At 42.7% G+C, this 18,690-nt stretch overlaps 1 protein-coding gene across 3 annotated transcripts in view; it reads left to right on the plus strand.

Moving 5' to 3' along the window:
• The first annotated feature begins 3,962 nt into the window (after nt 1–3,962).
• Nucleotides 3,963–18,690, plus strand: part of LOC110508829 (choline transporter-like protein 5-A) — a 66,911-nt gene continuing 52,183 nt past the window's right edge. For 2 of the 3 annotated variants that reach the window (XM_021589671.3, XM_021589672.3), the window contains exon 1: nt 3,963–4,087. In XM_021589671.3, the coding sequence (XP_021445346.3) occupies nt 4,003–4,087 (85 nt within the window). In that variant the 5' untranslated portion in view covers nt 3,963–4,002. The remainder of the gene's footprint in view (nt 4,088–18,690) is intronic. The other variant, XM_090224961.1, reaches the window with a different exon arrangement.

Below are 18,690 nucleotides of genomic sequence, written 5' to 3' on the forward strand. Positions count from 1 at the left end.
GCCTGTCAGGAAGTCCAGGACCCAGTTGCACAGGGCGGGGTCGAGACCCAGGGTCTCGAGCTTAATGACAAGTTTGGAGGGTACTATGGTGTTAAATGCTGAGCTGTAGTCGATGAACAGCATTCTTACATGGGCATTCCTCTTGTCCAAATGGGTTAGGGCAGTGTGATTGCGTAGTCTGTGGACCTATTGGGGCGGTAAGCAAATTGGAGTGGGTCTACTGACTCTTAGCTTGTTTAATTGCCTTGCAGAGGGAATAGCTCCATACCGCATCATGGTGCACCTCTCAAATTTTGTAACAATGTGGCGGGGCGGGCTCAGTATAGCTCCACATTGACATGATTGGTTGATGATTGGTTGACTAGGTGAGGGTGGGAGGTCCTGTATGAACACAGTCACTTCCTTGACAACTTCCCTCACAACAGTTTTGCACTGCTTAGTGAAGTGCAAGAAGTATGAATTCCCTGACTTCTGCAGGGAAGTCAGGGAGGTGCACCGCGATGCAGTATGGAGCTATTCCCTCCAAGGCAATCAAACAAGCTAAGAGTCAGTATAGAGACAAAGTAGAGTCACAAATGCTGCACGGCCAAAGCAGACACAGATTGACCGTGCAGCGCCTTTATGGCGATGTGGCCTCTGAGGTCAGGGCATTCATACTTCTTAACCTTCGCTGAGCAGCGCAGAGCTGTTGTCAAGGAAGTGAGTTTGTGTTTTATACAGGACCTCCCGCCCTCAACTACCATCAACCAATTATGTCAATGCGGAGCTATACTGAGCTCTCCGCATTGTTACAAAATTTGAGAGGTGCAAGGCATAAATTGGCTCTCTGAGCTATGTACGTGCATGCATCCTTGGAGAGGTGAGGAGGACCTGTGTGAAAATAACCACATTAAGGATTAGCCACAATAGTGGAATTTGCAGTTAGCCTTCAAAATAGAGGTCCCCCATTGAAAGTGATACAAATAGTGGAATAATGCCATATTTGAACTAGGAAATGCTGAACAATGTCTTAATGTTGTTAGGTACACCCATCTAGTATCGGGTCAGACCTGCCTCCAGAATAGCCTGAATTCTTCAGGGCATTCTACAGGTGTTGGAAATGTTCCAGATTCATATTCTTTATTTAATCCTTATTTTACCAGGTAAGTTGACTGGGAACACGTTCTCATTTACATCAACGACCTGGGGAATAGTTACAGGGGAGAGGAGGGGGGATGAATGAGCCAATTGTAAGATGAGAATTATTAGGTGGTCATGATGGTTTGAGGTCCAGATTGGAATTTAGCCAGGACACCGGGGTTAACACCCCTACTCTTACGATAAGTGCCAAGGGATCTTTAGTGACCACAGAGAGTCAGGACACTCGTTTAACATCCCATCCAAAAGACGGCACCCTACACAGGGCAATGTCCCCAATCACTGCCCTGGGGCATTGGGATATGGGCTAAATAGGGAAAGTAGTAGCAGGGGGAGGGATGTCCAAAAGGGATGTTGGTTCATGCTGATGCGATGGCATCACGCAGTTGCTGCAGATTGGAAGGCGGTACATTCATGCTGCGAACAACCCATTTCATCTCATCCAAAGGTGCTCTATTGGGTGGTGGTCTGGGGACTGCACAGGCCACTCTAGTAAATTGAACTTTGTCATGTACCAGGCAAAGTTTTTCCACTCCTCAATTGTCCAGTGATGGTGATCGCGTGCCCCATGGAGCCGCTTCTTGTTTTTAGCTGATAGAAGTGGAACCCGGTGTGGTCGTCTGCTGCAATAGCCCATCTGTGACAAGCATCGACGAGTTGTGCGTTCCGAGATGCCGTTCTGCACACTACTGTTGTACTGCGCCATTATTTGTCTGTGTGGCCTGCCTGTTTGCTTGCGCGATTCTTGCCATTCTCCTTTGACCTCTCTCATCAACAAGCTGTTTTTGCCCACAGGACTGCTGCTGACTGGATGGTTTTTATTCATCACACCATTCTCTGTAAACCTTAAACAATGTGTGCGTGAAGCCCAAGAGGGTGTTTCTGAGGTACTGGATCCGGCACACCTGTCACCGTTGATCATACCACGCTCAAAGTCGCTTAGGTCAATCGTTTTACCCATTCAAATGTTCAATCGAACAGTAACTGAATGCCTTGATACCCGTCTGCCTGTGTTACACAGCAAGCCACGGCCACGTGACTCACTGTCTTGTAGGGAGCAATCAATTTTCGTGAACGGGGTGGTGTACCTAATCAAATCAAACTTTTTGTCACATGCGCGGAATACAACAAGTGTAGACCTTACCGTGAAATGCTTACTTACAAGCCCTTAACCAACAGTGCAGTTCAAGAAGAGTTAAGAAAATATTTACCAAATAAACTCAAGTAAAAAGTAGCACAATAACATAACAATAACGAGGCGAAATACAGGGGTACCAGTACCGAATCAATGTACTGGGGTACAGGGTGATCGACATGTACATGTGGGTAGGGGTGAAGTGACTGCATAGATAATAAACAGTGAGTAGCAGTGTACAAAACAAATGAAGGGGGGGGGGGGGGGGGGTGGGGTGTCAATGTAAATAGTCTGGTGGCCATTTGATTAATTGTTCAGCAATCTTATGGTTGGTGAGAGGAGCTGTTAAGGAGCCTTTTGGTCCTAGACTTGGCGCTCCGGTACTGCTTGACATGCGGTAGCAGAGAGAACTGTCTGTGACTTGGGTGATACACTGGCTGGTGAGTGTATCAATTCAACAAAACACAAATCTGTTGAAATCACACTGTGGATGTATTATACTTTAGTATTGCATTGGGGGCATACTGTATGCACTGTAATGCCTTACCTATGTAATGCCTTACCTATGGATCTTGGGTCCATGAAACGGGGCATCGGCCTACTCAGTGACACTGACAGAACACAGCTGTGAAGAGTTTACACACATATTAGCGTTGTAGCTCATATTAGGGAACTTTAACTGTGGGAAATCACCTCAGTATTCAAATTGTATTTGTCACCTGCGCCAAATACAACAGGTGTAGTAGACCTTACCGTGAAATGTTTACTTACAATGCAGTGTTAAGAAAATATTTACTAAATACAAAAGTTTTAAAAAATAACACCATAAAATAACAATAACGAGGCTATATACAGGGGGTATCGGTACCGAGTCAAATATGCAGGGGTACGGGTTATTCGAGCCTATTGAACATTAATTTAGCATGCCTTACCTATGGATCTTGGGTCCATGAAATGGGGCATCAGCCTACTCGGTGACACCAACAGAACACAGCTGTGAAGAGTTTAAACAAATGTTAGCGTCCGAGCTCTTATTGTAGGACTCTGAAACAACTGTGAAATGAGACACAAAAGATCACCAGTAAACCTACTATGTGGTTTCACAGTCCCACAAAGAGCTATGACGTTTATTTATATAAACGTTTCAGAATTGTAATCTGTTGGAGTAACTGAGTAGGCTGATACCCCGTTCCATGGACCCAAGATCCATAGGTAAGGATGTATTTTAAATGGTTTATTTTATGGCTACTATTTCTTGTGGAACTTGACGAATAACAGCTGGGGACATGGCAAAAACTCCTACATCAACTGAAATAAAATACTTGTTCAAAATAAATAAAATTCCATTCAATATTCATATTTAGTGGTTTTAAGGTAAAAGGACACCTTACCTGATATTGAAAGCCTTTTGGAATCCAGATTTTACACTATTTTTACACTAAGTAGTGATATTTCTGGCGACAAAAGGCACCATTTAGAAGGAATGAGACAATTATTTTATTTTGTGGAAATTATATAACATTCCGACCTTGTTTAGCATTCATTATATTGTCCAAATATGGCATACGGTATCCGTTTGAATCGCTTTCAATGAGGGACTTTTATTTTGAAGGCGAGCCACAAATTCCACAATTGTGGCTAATCCTTATTGTGGCTAGCTTCACACAGGTGAGAGGACCTTTCCTATAAACTTGGAGCCAAATACGGGAGTGTTCATTGACTCAACATCCATGCCATCGCATCACTACACACCAGACAATTCTACCGTCCACAGTGAAATGGCAAGAAAAACGGACGTCCCTTCCCTTTATTACGGTGAGTAGCCTAACCTAGGCTCATTGACGTAAAGTGTGTCACATTGATTGGGTCTGTTATTAAATAAATATGGCACATTAACAGCGTATGTAGCAATAGCAAAGGTGAGAAATTGTACCCTCAGATATCCTACCCGGCTGGCACATGATATTTCTATTGCATAAGGGGAAATAGTTTTCAAATATTCTCAAAGCAACAGGGAAAGGGGATTTTAAGTCTATTTTTGTATCGGGGTATTATGGTGTTAATTTGACTACTAATTCTAGCGCGTTCTCGAGCCTCCTTGAGCATTCCACCTGCCATCCAAATACATGGATTATGAAATGTTGGTCTATGGGACATGATGAACGCTAGCTATGACATAACAACTCCGCATTAACTTAGCTTTGCTATTTTGGTCCGGCGTCCGAATCGAAGCGGCGCAGGTTAACCAATGGCACGAGCCGCTCGCCTGCATATTGCCGGGGATGCAACTTTGTTGCTAAGACGTCGTGTGCCGCTCGCGCACAGGGCAAATCTCGGCGCCGTATATATGCAGGATGGCAACTGTACTGCAACCTCATCTGACAGTGAACTGTAACGGAACCCTCTGTATTTAACATTATTCATAATTTTTTAGGCTACTTTTATAGGCCAATGACTGTATTTGAGTTAATAACTAGACGATCCAAATTATTTTACGGTTGCCCTTTGCGCACTAAACCTTGAGCACAAATCACACAGGCAGTCTATACCCATTTAAGTGCGCAGAGAATTAAGATTATGCAAGAAATATTTTCTATTATTGTCAACATTAAAATGACCTTCTCTATTTTCTGATGCGTTCCACACAAAAAAAACATTCCTAGTCTACTTCTGGTTTTCAAGGACATTAAGCCACCACGAAACACTGTAGTCTACTGGCTATTGTTGCTGTGTTGTTCATAATTACAGGATATTTCCCTCTGCTCTACTGAATACCAGGCTCTCTGTGACACAGTGGATTGGTATTGGAGTGCCCGCTGGCTACAGCAACCTGCACTGTTTCTGGAATGCAGTATCATTCTGCTCAGTCAAAATAATCTGTCAACTATTGTCAGGTGTGCATCAGAGGAGACTGGTGGGAGGTGCTGTAGGAGGATGGCCTTATTGTAATGGCTGGAATGGAATGAACCAAACGGAATCAATTATGTGGTTTTGGTATGTTTGATACCATTCCAGCCATTTACAATGAGGTGTCCTCCTATAGCTCCTCCCACCAGCCTCTGGTGTGCATGTGTATAGTCTGCCATTTGAGTGAAAGAGTTGGATGTGCACCAGACCAGTATAAACCAGTATTATGTTCACTGGCCCGAATGCCTCATTCCTTAGCAAAGTGGGTAAATGGTTCTCTCTCACTTGAACAATCCATTGTTGGAGGCATTAAAGCAGTGCAGGTGTGGCGGTGAGGTGTGTGAATGTGTTCTGGGGTAGAGCTGGGCGATATAGACACAAATCTATATCACTATATTGGCTGGTTTATTACGATAACGGTTAATTCAACGATAAGTTTAACATTAATGCGCACAGTAATTTTTTAAATATTACCCCTAAAACTACTACTACTACTTTCAATGTTGTGACTATCATTGTCCCGTTAACCCATATTAGCAGACTTATTTTATTTCTAACTTAACGATAAGTAGCCTTTCCTAGAGGAATGTTATCATTAAAATGTCAGTGATAAATGGTCGGTTTGATCGGTATTGCTCATTTGCGGTTTATCGTCCCAGCTCTATTCTGGGGTGTGTTACGGGCCTCAGATCAGTTTCACACATTTACATGGAGTGTAACGCACTGGTACTCTTTCTGTGGTCCTTGAGTCAAAGTCCAGCTGTTTGCTGACAGTGATTTCATCAGGGTTAAATTGCCAAAGCCTGGCACTTCCTCTCTTGCCCATGCAGATTAAGCTAACCTTGCCTGAGACCTGAAGCATCCCAGTGTCAAGGCTTTAGTTCAATGGGCTAACACAGTCTCGATTCACACTGATGACCAGGGTTCAGTATTTGGTGGGTGACACTACAAACACCAAAAAACAGACATCACTGGCTTGGGTGTCATTACCTAGGTGACTACAGTGTAGGGCTGGAGGTGGTGCAGTGTAGCGAGGAAGAGAGTAGGCCAGTGTGTCTTTGTACTTGGAGAAGTTTCTCTCCCCTGTTTACAAAGGCTTATGAATAATGAAGCAGCTCCCCCGTGGTGTCTCTGCTGCATCGTTCTGAACCAGAGATGTGGTTTTAATCTGTTAGTTTCTCCCCTCGAGCTGCCTGGCAACGGTGTGTGCGGGAGGGAAACCGCTGACAGTCCTCCTAATGGTTGCTGGATACGGTAGCTGTGTGGTTCCTCATGATTTTCAAAGGCTCCTATCTCCTCTGAATGATTTCTTTCTTCTGAAGAACATATTTTCTCTGCATGCTGCTGCTTCCCTGTCTCTGTTCCTGTTTTTCATTTCTGTCTTCTCACAGTTTAAAGCTTGCTTTGTGTGTGTGTGTGTGTGCCCACATTGAAATTAACATAATGATGATCCGTGAGGAAATTAATGACCGGAAACATTTGTTTGAGAATAAAGGCTCAATTCCAGTGAGAGGACACTGTACATTACAAGAGATAATATGCTTAAGACATTAGAAACCAACCAATACAGACCAACCAAATACACACTTTCGCAGACCATATCAACTGCTTGAGTCCTGTGTAATATAGTTACTGGAATAGCCACAGGGATTTAGTCCATTGACTGCAGTTTGTTCTGGCTTTGCATCATTCCAGATGTGTTTTTTTTTTTAGAGAACCTCAAACATTAAATCCAAAAGGCTGTGAGGCTATTGACCCAGGACAAGCTGGCTAAATCCTGTATGCTTCAACAAGCCATGTTCCCAGATCGGTTTGTGCTGTCTTCCTTACAGTGGCTTGCCAAAGTATTCACCCCCCTTGGCATTTTGTTGCCTTACAACCTCAAATTAAAATATTTCTTTTTTTGAGGGGGGGGGGGGGGGGGGGGTTGTGTCATTTGATTTACACATCATGCCTACCACATTGAAGATGCAAAATATATTTTTTATTGTTAAACAAACAAGAAATAAGACCAAAAAACATAACTTGAGCGTGCATAACTATTCACCCCCCCCAAGATTTTGCCTGTATATAGCGCCATCCATCATTCCTTCAATTCTGACCAGTGTCCCAGTCCCTGCCAATGGGAAAAATATCCCCACAGTGTGATGCTGCCACTACCATGCTTCATGGTGTTCTCGGGGTGATGCGGTGTTTGGTTTGCGCCAGACATGGCATTTTCCTTGATGGCCAAAAAGCGCAATTTTAGTCTCACCTGACCACCTGACCAGAGTACCTTCTTCCATGTGTTTGGGGAAATGTTTGCTTATTTTTTTCTTCAAGCAATGGCTTTTTTTCTGTCCGCTCTTCCTTAAATCCCAGCTCTGTAGAGTGTACGGCTTAAGGAAATAGTTATTCTGGAAAACCTGGGAATTTTTGGAAATAATTTTGCAACCTTACTCTTGGTTATTCATGTGTGGCAGTCAGGTTGTGTTCACTCCCTTCCCGAGTCAGTTTTTATGTTTTTGCCACCAGTAACATCTCCTCATTATGCTTGTAAACTTCTCACCAAATAGTAAAATCACAGATGTGAATGAACATATTTTAGGTGAGGCTAGAGACTAAAAGTATTGAATTATTCAGTGTTTTAGGAATTGAGATTTAATTTTTTATGAGGTGACATCAATAATATATATTTTAAATGTCTGTGTAGTAAAGGAGGATCTATCTCTACTGTATTTTACACCTGGTTACCCTCAAATGGGTGGAAGTCATCTTGAGAAGTCTGGCAACACACACAAATGGAAAATGGTTTATGGAACAAAGACAGGACATGAATCGCTTGTCCTTGTGAATATAACGGTACACCATAGGTAGGTAGTTTTTTTTGCATTGTCTATTGGTGTTCTTTTTTCTTGCTGTCAAATGACAGTTTTCACTTGTGGTTACACATTTATGTCTTTACCTTGTGAGTTGTCAGTCTGGAAAGATCCTTGAGACATCCCTACCCCATTGAAGTTTACATTTTAAATGATCATTTCTAGGGTCAGGTAAGGGTTCTGGTTAGGTAGAGATGTCCCAAGGATGCTGAATGGCACTGATCCTACATGATAATAGTAGACAATACTTCAGTCAGAGTTCTGTTTCTTTGGTATGTTATTGACTGTACGGTAATGATTGTATGAGGGCGGATCATTATGATATGTATGGTATACAGAAATTGGTTGTGATAACAATTGTTATCAGATTAATAAAGAGCTGCAAGCTGTTTTTTCTAAGAAAATAGAGAATCTTTACCTTTCATCCTCACTCCCTAAACCTAAAGGATTTACAGAGCCCCCAGATAAAAACTAAAGCATGAAACACACAGATTCTCACTGCCAATAGCTACTTATCACAGACTGGTGATAGCTACTTATCACAGTGGGAGGCCATTCCTTTTCTTGCTAGAAACAAAAGCAGTATCACTGCACCAAATTCCCTAGTTTCAGACTCCTAATTATCCTTACACCTCTGAAGACTCGAGGCACTTCCATGCCAGTCGGATGAACTTGTTTTGTCTCTGAACACTCAAACTTGTTTCTCCACCGACTGTTGGATAAGAGGAACCATGGGGTGTTTACAACACTCGGTGGAGACTAGAGATCCTGACTGGCAATTGCATGTCCAGCATTACGTTACAGCCTTATTCTAAAATTGATGAGTGATCAAATAATTTTTGTTAATCTACAAACAATGCCCCATAATGACAAAGTGAAAACAGGTTATTAGAAATGTTTGCAAATGTATTAAAAATAAACATACCTTATGTAAATAAGTATTCAGATCCTTTGCTATTAGACTTGTAATTGAGCTCCGGTGCATCCTGTTTCCATTGATCATCATTGAGATGTTTCTACAACTTGATTGGAGTCCACCTGTGGTAAATTAAATTGATTGGACATGATTTGGAAAGGCACACACCTGTCTATATAAGGTCCCACGGTTGACAGTGGATGTCAGAGCAAAAACCAAGCTATGAGGTCAAAGGAATTGTTTGTAGAGTGCCGAGACAGGATTGTGTCGAAGCACAGCTCTGGGGAAGGGTCCCAAAACACATCTACTTATTTAAAAGGTTTTTCTTTGTTTTTATTATTTTCTACATTGTAGAATAATAGTGAAGACATAAAAACTATGAAATTAAGTAGTAACTAAAATATATTTTATATTTGAGATTCTTCAAAGTAGCCACCCTGTAAGATTTGTATCTGGATGTGGGGCAGTGAGGGATTGTCTTTGGAACATCGTTTTTAAGACAAGATGAGTTGGGGAGGGATGGTTTCTGAGAGAAAGAGTGAGAACATGATGCATGTATGTGAAAGACACCTTCTCCCAGGTGATGTGTGTTCAGACGGAGGGAGCAGGACAGGCAGGATTATCTCTGGGTGACAGGCCGGGATTATCTCTGTCCTCAGACAAATCACTGTCTGAGGACAGATAAGGCCTTGCCAGCAAATAAACATCAACACACACACATCATTGACAACACCACACCAATAGCCCTCAAACTTCCACCGACATGTAGTCTGTGAAAACAGGCATATATTCTGGCCCCTATTTACTGTACACTGAACAGAAATATAAATGGAACATGCAACAATCAACGATTTTACTGAATTACAGTTCATATAAGGAAATCGGTCATTTGAAATAAATAAATTAGGCCCTAATCTATGGATTTCACATGACTGGGAATACAGATATGCATCTGTTGGTCACAGATGCATAAAAAAAGGTAGGAGCATGTATCAGAAAACCTGTCAGCATCTGGTGTGACCACCATTTGGTAAACTCGTCTGACGAGTATACACTTGCAGGGCAAGGGGCGAGGGAGGGAGGAAGGAATGATTTTTAAATGGACTGCCCTTGCCCGGAAATTCATAACTTGTTCATCCAGCGATGATTGTGTTTTCAGCCACCGGTAGCTTGTGGGTGCTTTATATGCGCTACAGTTAATTATGATTGCTTGTCTACTTATATTAACTATATCATTATTAATATACGCCTACTGTATGATAGCTAGCAAATGAATGAGCTAACTAAGGTTAGCCTGCCTAGCTGATTCTGAATGAACATTTGTTTTGTTTCTACAATTTCCAAAAGCTAACCAAACAAAAGCATCATTACTTTTATGAGATGAGTTTGTGCATTAGTAGCACAATTTGTAACTTATTTACATTCGATTTTTACTTACACTTGTATGTTGACTCCATATTGACGTTGAGGTTTTACGTTTTGGCTGACTTATCTTAGCGGATGTACAGTCATCGTGAAATTAATTATGGGGCGTTTACACTCGCAAACTCCATTACTAAAAACAAGGGCTGAGGGGCTTACGTTGCAAACTTCACTTGCTTTGCTAATCATTTGGACCGGCGACATATGACTGCGGGGATTCCCCCAAGGGCTGAGGGTTTAGGGCCGAGGGCTGTCTACTTTGAGTTTGAAACGCAGCCAGTGGCTGTGCGAAGTTGCTGGATATTGGCAGGAACTGGAACACGCTGTCCTACATGTCCATCCAAACATGCTCAATGGGTGATATGTCTGAGTATGGAGGCCATGGAAGAACTGGGACATTTTCAGGTTTAAGGAATTGTGTACAGATCGACATGCCACATTTCCATGCTGAAACGTGATGACGGCGGAGGAACGGCACGACAATGGGCCTCAGGATCTCTTCACAGTATGTCTGTGCATTCAAATTGTCATCGATAAAATGCAATTATGTTCATTGTCAGTAGCTTATGTCTGCCCTAAGCATAACCCCACCACCACGGGGCACTCGGTTCACAACGTTGACATCAGCAAACCACTTGCCCACACGACGCCATACACGCTGTCTACCATCTGCCAGGTACAGTTGAAACCAGGATTCATCTGTGAAGAGCACACTTCTCCAGCGTGACAGTAGCCCTCGACGGTGAGCATTTGCACACTGAAGTCGGTTACGACGCCGAACTGCAGTCAGGTAAAGACTCTGGTGAGGATGACAAGCATGCAGATGAACTTCCCTGAGATGGTTTCTGGCAGTTTGTACAGAAATTCTTCAGTTGTGCAAAGCCACAGTTTCATCAGCTGTCTGGGTAGCTCATCTCAGACCATCCCACAGTATCAGAACTCAGGCAAAGACCCAGATGCAGACACAGGAGGCGGATAGTACGTCTCAGTTTATTATAGTACAAGGGGCAGGCAAAAGGGTAGTCAAGGCAACGGGTCAGAGTCAGGCAGGTACAGGACGGTGGGCAGGATCAGGGTCGGGAAAGGTCAGAATTAGCAAGACTAAGAAGAGCACAGGGAACACGATGGTAGGACTTGCCAGGACAAGACGAACTGGCAACAGACAAACAGAAAACACAGGTATAAATACATAGGAGATAATGGGAGACACCTGGTGATGGGTGGAGACAAACACAAGACAGGTGAAACAGATCAGGGTGTGACACGCAGGTGAAGGAGCTGGATGTGAAGCGCTGGCGTGGTTGTGAGGCCGTTTGGACAGACTTCCAAATTCTCTAAAACGACATTGGAGATAATTAATATTCAATTCTCTGGCAACAGCTCTGGTGAACATTCTTGCAGTCAGCATACCAACTGCACGCTCCCTCAACTTGAAACATCTGTGGCATTGTGTGACAAAACTGCACATTTTAGAGTGGCCTTTTATTGTCCCCAGCACAAGGTGCACCTGTGTAATGATCATGCTGTTTAATCAGCTTCTCAACATGCCACACCTGTCAGGTGGATGGATTATCTTGGCAAAGGAGAAATGCTCACTAATGTTTTACGTTTAAGTTTACAGGGATGTAATCAGGTTTGTGCTCACAATGTGAGAGAAATAAGCTGTTTGCATCTGGAACATTTCTGGGATCTTTTATTTCAGCTCATAAAACATGGGACCAACACTTTACATGTTTCATTTTTATTTTTGTTCAGGGTACATTACCACTATTCAGAAAAATGGATGTGAGCTGTTGCTAGAGCAATTTGCATAAATGAGATTTTTCCCATTGCACTGTACACTTGACTTGTTTCTCTGAGAGGCCTGTTTGGGAGGACCTCACTGAAGATGGTTTCTGTTGTCTGTTTGTCTCCTAGTGCCTCTGTCCCCTCTTTGCTCATTGACATCCTCACAGGGAATATGCATGAACTGAATAACTACCATATCTTCAGAACTTTTACAGTGACGTGAAACTGGAAATATTATGTTAATACGCATGGTCCATGTGAAATGACATACGTAAATACATTGAAAATAGTAGTGCCCTTAAATGACTATTCCTCTTTTTTTTGTGTGGGGGGGGGGGTGTGAGTAGCGTTCTGTATGGGGTGGCATTTAATACATAAATGAGCAGTGTGTATGACTGAACTTTCCCATAGTTCAACACTTCTCTTACGATTCTCAACAACAGGCTTGAATCTATTGCTGGATTGTTGTTTGTTTTGTAGTTGGATGCTTTTGTTGTTCTGGACTGGACTGCTGTGATTGCTCCGTCATCAAGTGTACTTGCTGGAAGACTCCCTGTAGGCTTGACTCAGAGTAAACAACAGTCTGTTTGATAAACTTCCCTTCGGAGAGTAACTAGTAGGTACTTTATCTTACTGTAAGGTAAACACAAGTTAATTGCGTGAGAGATGCTGTGTTTGTGTAGACTAGAGGGAACGAGCTGATATTTTTGGATTGTTTGTGGGACTGGGTCCTTGAGGAGAACTCTGTGGGAGTGACAGTTCAAGTCTAGTATCATGCTAGCAGCTGACTATCATCCGTGGTGTGTATGTATGTATTCTGTATGCACATGCATGTTCGCTCAAATCTCGGTCTAAGGAAGTGAAATTTGTTAATTTGTTGAGAAAATGAAGGTCATTCCCACGGACTCGCACATCCACAGGCAAAAATAAATGCTCCACTGTATAAGCCCCCGAAACCCATCATGCATGTTCTTCAACATACTCTCTCTCCCAGACAGGCCAGCTGAACTTAGCTTTGTCCTTGTGTAACCGATGTGAAATGGCTAGCTAGTTAGCGGTGGTGCGCGCTAATAGCGTTTCAATCTGTGACATCACTCGCTCTGAGGCTTTGAAGTAGTTGTTCCCCATGCCCTACAAGGGCTGTGGCTTTTGTGGCGTGATGGGTAATGATGCTTTGAGGGTGGCTGTTGTTGATGTATGCATGAGGGTCCCTGGTTCGAGCCCAGGGAGGGGAGAGGGACAGAAGCAATACGGAAGCAATACTGTTACATTGATGCTGTTGACCCGGATCACTGGTTGCTGCGGAAAAGGAGGGTGAGTGTAACCAATGTGAAATGGCTAGCTAGTTAGCGGTGGTGCGTGGCTTTTGTGGCGCGATGGGTAATGATGCTTCGTGGGTGTCAGTTGTCGATGTGTGCAAAGGGTCCCTGGTTCAAGCCGAGGTAGGGGCGAGGAGAGTAACCTAAACTGTTACACTTGTCTACTGTAAGACATTCAGTAGAATTTAAGAAATTATAAATCCGTAGAATCTAAGACATTCTAAATTGGTTAATCAATCTGGATTCCAGATTCTGGGTCTTTGAAGTGACAATTCCCACGGGCGTTCAGCTACTAAGTGGGAGTGTCAAGCTCAGCGTTGACTTCATTAACGCTCATTACGTGCTATTAGCTGTCATGTTTGCTGGATTTCCCAGGGATTCTGGAGAGATTTAGCGAGGTGGATTGAAGGTCTGTGTGTAGGTAAACCCAGAAAGGAGAGGATCTCCCTTTCATAAGGTTTTATTGAGCGCTGTAGATTAGAATGAACTGTAATGGGTTCTTAGATGGGTTTGTTTGTCTATGGCGGGGGTAGGCAACTAGATTCAGTCGCTGGCTGATTTTTGTTGGATCGCATGGTCGTGTGCCGGAACCTAATTATAATAATTTGTACACTGCAAATTGACCACAACCAAAAAGAGATTGTATTTGAAAATAACAATAAATTCTTACCTTGATTACATTGAGACATAATCACATACCGTTATACCGTTACCTAAATTAAACTCATTTTTAGCTGATTTCATGGTCATTTTAAGATGAGGGTAGGCCATATCCATACTAACAGTTTGGTTGTCTGTGTTAGGTAGAGAGGGTAGGCCATATCCATACTAACAGTTTGGTTGTCTGTGTTAGGTAGAGAGGGTAGGCCATATCCATACTAACAGTTTGGTTGTCTGCGTTAGGTAGAGAGGGTAGGCCATATCCATACTAACAGTTTGGTTGTCTGTGTTAGGTAGAGAGGGTAGGCCATATCCATACTAACAGTTTGGTTGTCTGTGTTAGGTAGAGAGGGTAGGCCATATCCATACTAACAGTTTGGTTGTCTGTGTTAGGTAGAGAGGGTAGGCCATATCCGTACCAACAGTTTGGTTGTCTGTGTTAGGTAGAGAGGGTAGGCCATATCCATACTAACAGTTTGGTTGTCTGTGTTAGGTAGAGAGGGTAGGCCATATCCATACTAACAGTTTGGTTGTCTGTGTTAGGTAGAGAGGGTAGGCCATATCCGTACCAACAGTTTGGTTGTCTGTGTTAGGTAGAGAGGGTAGGCCATATCCATACTAACAGTTTGGTTGTCTGTGTTAGGTAGAGAGGGTAGGCCATATCCATACTAACAGTTTGGTTGTCTGCGTTAGGTAGAGAGGGTAGGCCATATCCATACTAACAGTTTGGTTGTCTGCGTTAGGTAGAGAGGGTAGGCCATATCCATACTAACAGTTTGGTTGTCTGCGTTAGGTAGAGAGGGTAGGCCATATCCATACTAACAGTTTGGTTGTCTGTGTTAGGTAGAGAGGGTAGGCCTACAGAACATGTTGGACTGATGCTGGCATTTTCATGTCTTGGTTTTGTTGAGTGACATTTGGATTGTAAGGGTACAGTGTGCGAGTACAGTTATTAGTAACTATGCGTGCATGTATGTGTGTATGCCTGTTCAGTTAGTAACCATGCGTGTTTGCTTGGCTTGTGGAGAAGCTAATCGACAGTGAGAGGGATTAATCGAATGAAAAATGTAGATTCATACAAGAGGACAGAACTCTGGATGGGATGCCACAATGTGTACCTGTCTAGAACCCCATTCCGCTAGCGGAACCCCTCGCCAACAGCCAATGAAATTGCAGGGCGCCAAATACAAATCAACAGAAATCTCAGAAATCACATTTCTCAAACATACAAGTATTAGGCACCATATTAAAGATAAAACTCTCGTTAATCCAGCTACAGTGTCTGATTTCAAAAATGCTTTACAGCGAAAGCTCCACAAACAATTATGTTAGGTCACCACCAAGTCACAGAAAAACCCAGCCATTTTTCCAGCCAAAGAGAGGAGTCACAAAAAGCACAAATGGAGATATAATTAATCACTAACCTTTGATGACCTTCATCAGATGACACTCATAGGACTTCATGTTACACAATACATGTATGTTTTGTTTGATAAAGTGCATATTTATATCCAAAAATCTCATTTTACATTGGCGTGTTATGTTCAGTAGTTCCAAAACATGCGGTGATTTTGCAGAGAGCAGCATCAATTCACAGAAATACTCATTATAAATGTTGATGAAAATGCAAGTGTTATGCATGGAACTTTAGATACACTTCTCCTTAATGCAACCGCTGTGTCAGATTTCAAAACAACTTTACAGAAAAAGCATACCATGCAATCATCTGAGTACAGAACACAGAGCCCAAACCAGCCAAAAGAAATATCCGCCATGTTGCGCAGTCAACATTAGTCAGAAATAGCATTATAAATATTCACTTACCTTTGATGATCTTCATCAGAATGCACTCCCAGGAATCCCAGTTCCACAATAAATGTTTGATTTGTTCGATAAGGTTCATCATTTATGTCCATATACCTCCTTTTGTTAGGGCGTTTGGTAAACAAATCGAAACGTGCGTGCAACTTCCAGCGGAAAGGTAGGACGAAAATTCCAAAAAGTTATATTACTGGTCGTAGAAACATCAAACTATGTATAGAATCAATTTTTAGGATGTTTTTATCATAAATGTTCAATAATATTCCAACCAGAGAATTCCATTGTCTGTAGAAAAGCAATGAAACGAGAGCTACCTCATGTGAATGCGCGTGACTGACCCCCTTCACAGTAGAAGCCTGAAACAACGTTCTAAAGACGGTTGACATCTAGTGGAAGCCTTAGGAAGTGCAAAATGACCCATATCCCACTGTGTATTTGATAGGTTCAAAAGTTACAAACCTCAGATTTCCCATTTCCTGTTTGGATTTTTTATCAGGTTTTTGGCTGCCATATGAGTTCTGTTATACTCACATACATCATTCAAACAGTTTTAGAAATGTCATAGTGTTTTCTATCCAATACTAATAATAATATGTATATATTAGCATCTGGGACTGAGTAGGAGGCAGTTTACTCTGGGCACGCTATTCATCCAAAAGTGAAAATGCTGCCCGCTATCCCAAAGAAGTTTTAACAGTAACACACAGACAACCGTCAGCCCCTCAGGTCTCTCTCCTACAGACACTGTCATCGGTTACTAAGCAGCTGGTCACAATAACACTGTTCTATGGATATGGTTACAGCACAAGCTGTGGACTATAGACCCTTCTGTGATGGCTGCGTCCTGACTGAATCTTGTGCTTGGTGTTACGTTATGTTTATTTTCTGTCTGATGTCTCATAGTTATTTGAGTAAATGACTCATTTCAATGTGATGGGCAAGTTGTAACTTAACCACCGAGGAACTTTGGATTACAGTGGTATTATTCTGCAGAGTGACAGGGGAGACAGCGAGTGAGGAAAGTCAAAGAGAGGAGAAGTGTAGTTAACAGAGGAAAGTGTCAGGCTACAGTTTGACATGACTGTGATGGTTAACTGCAGAGAGAAGGCATCACAAAGTCAAAGAGAGGAGAAGTGTAGTTAACAGAGGAAAGTGTCAGGCTACAGTTTGACATGACTGTGATGGTTAACTGCAGAGAGAAGGCATCACAAAGTCAAAAGGAGGAGGCAGTGGGAAAATGGGAGCTAGCCGGGGAGGGGATTCCCTAAGGGATGGATCAGAGAAGGTTGGCGGAGCGTGGAGGGTACCCAGGAACGAGGCACCCCAGGGGGGCAGGCTGTCCTGGACTGCTGGAGCCACCTGCCAGACACACCAGTAGTCCTCTGCCCCCTCCCTGCCATTGAGTTTACATGGATGGGGGTGGGAGTGTGTTTAAGGGAATGGTATGTGCGTGCCTGATCTATGCTCCTGCATTCATGCGTGATTCTACATGCGTTTGCATACTGTACTGTGGATGTTTGGAATTTAAGATTTTTGTAACAGGTGTTGTGGTACAATGAGTAGCAGGAGAGAGAGTAGCTGTCAGTATTGGAGGTTATAGGATACAGTACTGTATGCCAGTATTGGAGGGGAGAGGAGATGGTACTGTATGTTATTATTGGAGGGGAGAGGAGACAGTACTGTATGCCAGTATTGGAGAGGAGACAGTACTGCATACCAGTATTGGAGAGGAGACAGTACTGTATGTTGTTGGTATTATTGGAGGTGAGAGGAGACAGAACTGTATGTTATTATTGGAGGTGAGAGGAGACAGAACTGTATGTTATTATTGGAGGTGAGAGGAGACAGAACTGTATGTTATTATTGGAGGTGAGAGGAGACAGAACTGTATGTTATTATTGGAGGTGAGAGGAGACAGTACTGTATGTTATTATTGGAGGTGAGAGGAGACAGAACTGTATGTTATTATTGGAGGAGACAGAACTGTATGTTATTATTGGAGGTGAGTTACACTCTGTGATGAGATGAGGCAGTATGTCAGTATTGGAGATAGGGTTGCACATTTTGGGGAATATTCAGAGGTGGAAACTTTCCGTGGGAATTAACGAGAATATATGGGAACTAACGAAAATATATGAGAATTAACTGAAATGTATAGAAATTAATACCATTTAAATGTATATGTTTTTTTGCATTGGATATAAACTCAACAAAAAAAGAAAGGTCCCTTTTTCAGGACCCTGTCTTTCAAAGATAATTTGTAAAAATCCAAATAACTTCACAGATCTTCATTATAAAGGGTTTGTTATAAAAGGTTTCCCACGCTTGTTCAATGAACCATAAACAACTAATGAACATGCACCTGTGGAACGGTCGTTAAGACACTAACAGCTTACAGACGGTAGGCAATTCAGGTCACAGTTATGAAAACTTAGGCCACTAAAGAGGCCTTTCTACTGACTGAAAAACAGCAAAATAAAGATGCCCAGGGTCCCTGCTCATCTGAGTGAACATGCCTTAGGCATGCTGCAAGAAGGCATGAGGACTGCAGATGTGGCCATCAAATGAATTGCAATGCCTGTACTGTGAGACGCCTTAGACAGCGCTACAGGATGGACAGCTGATCATCCTTGCAGTGGCAGACCACGTGTAACAAAACCTGCACAGGATCGGTACATCCGAACATCACACCTGCGGGACAAGTACAGGATGGCAACAACAACTGCC

The sequence above is a fragment of the Oncorhynchus mykiss genome, chromosome 28 (assembly GCF_057628025.1).
Source record: "Oncorhynchus mykiss isolate SJ-2025 chromosome 28, ASM5762802v1, whole genome shotgun sequence".
Taxonomy (NCBI): Eukaryota; Metazoa; Chordata; class Actinopteri; order Salmoniformes; family Salmonidae; genus Oncorhynchus; species Oncorhynchus mykiss.